At 63.3% G+C, this 1,916-nt stretch overlaps 1 protein-coding gene across 1 annotated transcript in view; it reads right to left on the bottom strand.

Annotated features, from left to right (window-relative positions):
* Nucleotides 1–1,916, bottom strand: part of LOC109295454 (PH and SEC7 domain-containing protein 4-like) — a 22,552-nt gene that overhangs the window by 16,450 nt on the left and 4,186 nt on the right. The window contains exons 7-10 of the mRNA XM_019514306.1: nucleotides 1,673–1,785; nucleotides 1,362–1,420; nucleotides 820–912; nucleotides 460–503 (exon numbers count right to left, since the gene is read on the bottom strand). Coding sequence (XP_019369851.1) covers nucleotides 460–503; nucleotides 820–912; nucleotides 1,362–1,420; nucleotides 1,673–1,785 — 309 coding nt within the window. The remainder of the gene's footprint in view (nucleotides 1–459; nucleotides 504–819; nucleotides 913–1,361; nucleotides 1,421–1,672; nucleotides 1,786–1,916) is intronic.

The raw sequence follows: 1,916 nt of genomic DNA, 5'->3' as shown, positions 1-1,916 counted from the left end.
CCCCCCCCCCCATACAATGGAACAGGCCATCACCTCACCTACCATGCCCAGGGTCAAAGTGGGCGGGACTCTGATCCCCCGCCCCCAGTAAGAGTGGAAAACGTTGGGGTTCTAGGTAGAATAGAAGGGTCCACCGTGCCCCCCTATCTTGAGAATGGAGCAGGCCGTGAGCCCCGCCCCCACGCTTTTGCTTAGAATGGAACAGGCCGGCCGAGGATCCAACCAACCCTTGGGTCAGAATGGAAAGGACCACTACCACCCTCGCCTGTGAGAGTGGACTGGTCTGTGTCCACCGAAGAACAGGCCTTGGTTTCTCCCTTCCCCCCTCCCCCCATCCAGCAAAGGCATGACACCACTCCCCTCCCCTGGCCGGAATGGACTGGTCTGTGGCCTTAGCTCTGCTCTAGCTAGGCTGCCAGGGATTGAACCATTGAACTGAGGGAGGGGGGATGGACTTACACTGCCCACTCGAGCTTCTGGTTGCGGATGGAGTGGTACAGGGCCTGCGGGCAGAGTGACGGGTCAGGGGGCCATGGCAGGCCGCGTCAAACCACACCGGGACATGTCAAGCCACGCTGAGGCATGTCAAGCCACACTAAGCCACGCCAGAACACGCCAAGCCAAGTCAGGACATGCTACACCACATCAGGATATGCTGAGCCACTCTGGGACACGCCAAGCCACATTGGGATATGCCAAGCCACACTAAGCCATGCCAGGACACATCAAGCCAGGCCATGCTTGGACATGCCAAGCCACGCTGGGGGCAGACACGGATGGATTGCATCCTGCACACCAGCCCTCCCTGGAACTCAGTACCTTGAGCTGCTCCTTGGGAAAGTTCTGCCTGTTGTCCATCAGCCCGTCCAGGTTGGCCACGAACTGGTTGCAGGTCATGCTGCGGCCCAGGTTCTGCAGTCACCGCAAGGGGGTGACACACATGGGACACAACATTGGTGAGTGTGTTGTGTCGGGGGGAGCCACCCTCCCACTTTTTCCCCTCCACCCTGGGGCCTATGCTTGGTGGGGGGCTGGCTGCCAGAGGAACGGGGGGGCTGCAGGTCAAGGGTGAGGGGCATCAGCGGGGCAGGAGCTCCAGATCAAGACTGAGGGACATTGGCAGGGCTGGGGGCAGGGGCTGCAGGTCAGGGCTGAGGGGCACTGGAAGAGCTGGGGGCAGAGGGTTGTGGGTCAGGAGTGAGGGGCACCAGCAGGGCTGGGGGAGCAGGTGGGTGCAAGGGGATCTTGGTCCTTGGTTCCCACCCATGGGTTTGGGGAGCTGCCCAGTGGCTGCATGAGACGTCCTCTTCCCTGCAGCAGCTTCCAGGCCCCCCTCCCCAGAACCCATCTCCCGCCCTTACCGGTCCATGGAGGTCCGTGTTGAGCAGCATGAGAGCGCAGGTCAGCGTGTGCACAGCATCTGGGGGCACAGGGGGGGATCCAGCAAGGGTAGTGGTGGGGGGAGCCTTCTTCTCCTTCCCCACTGCTGGTCAGGAGTGAGGGGCACAAGCAGGGTGGGGGGCATCAGGGGCTGCAGGTTGGGGTGAGGGGCACCAGGGAGGCTAAGCAGGGAGGCAGGGGCAGTGGGTTGAGAGTGAGGGGCACCAGCAGGGCTTAGCGGGTAGGGGGCTGCGGGTCAGGAGTGAGGGGCCCCAAGAGGACAGAGGGGTACCTGGCGAGGGGAAGGCATGGGGGTTGGCCTGGTGGAAGTGGCTGGAGAAATGCCGCAGGATTCGTTCCCGCTCCTGTGTCTCGCCTGTCAGCACAAAGGCGCTGAGGAATGTCCTGTGGGGTTAGACATGGGATGACCTCCAGACCCCCTCGTCCCCCTGTTCCCCCACTCGGGGATCCCAAGCAGCTTCCCCCGCCCCCACCACCTAGCCCTGCCCCCCTGGCTGGGGGGGGGGGGGGGGGGG

This window comes from Gavialis gangeticus, unplaced genomic scaffold, assembly GCF_001723915.1.
Source record: "Gavialis gangeticus isolate Ggan-Ray unplaced genomic scaffold, GavGan_comp1, whole genome shotgun sequence".
Classification (NCBI taxonomy): domain Eukaryota; kingdom Metazoa; phylum Chordata; order Crocodylia; family Gavialidae; genus Gavialis; species Gavialis gangeticus.
The sequence above is the reverse complement of the archived record's forward strand: the minus strand, read 5'-3'. Positions and strand labels throughout refer to the sequence as shown.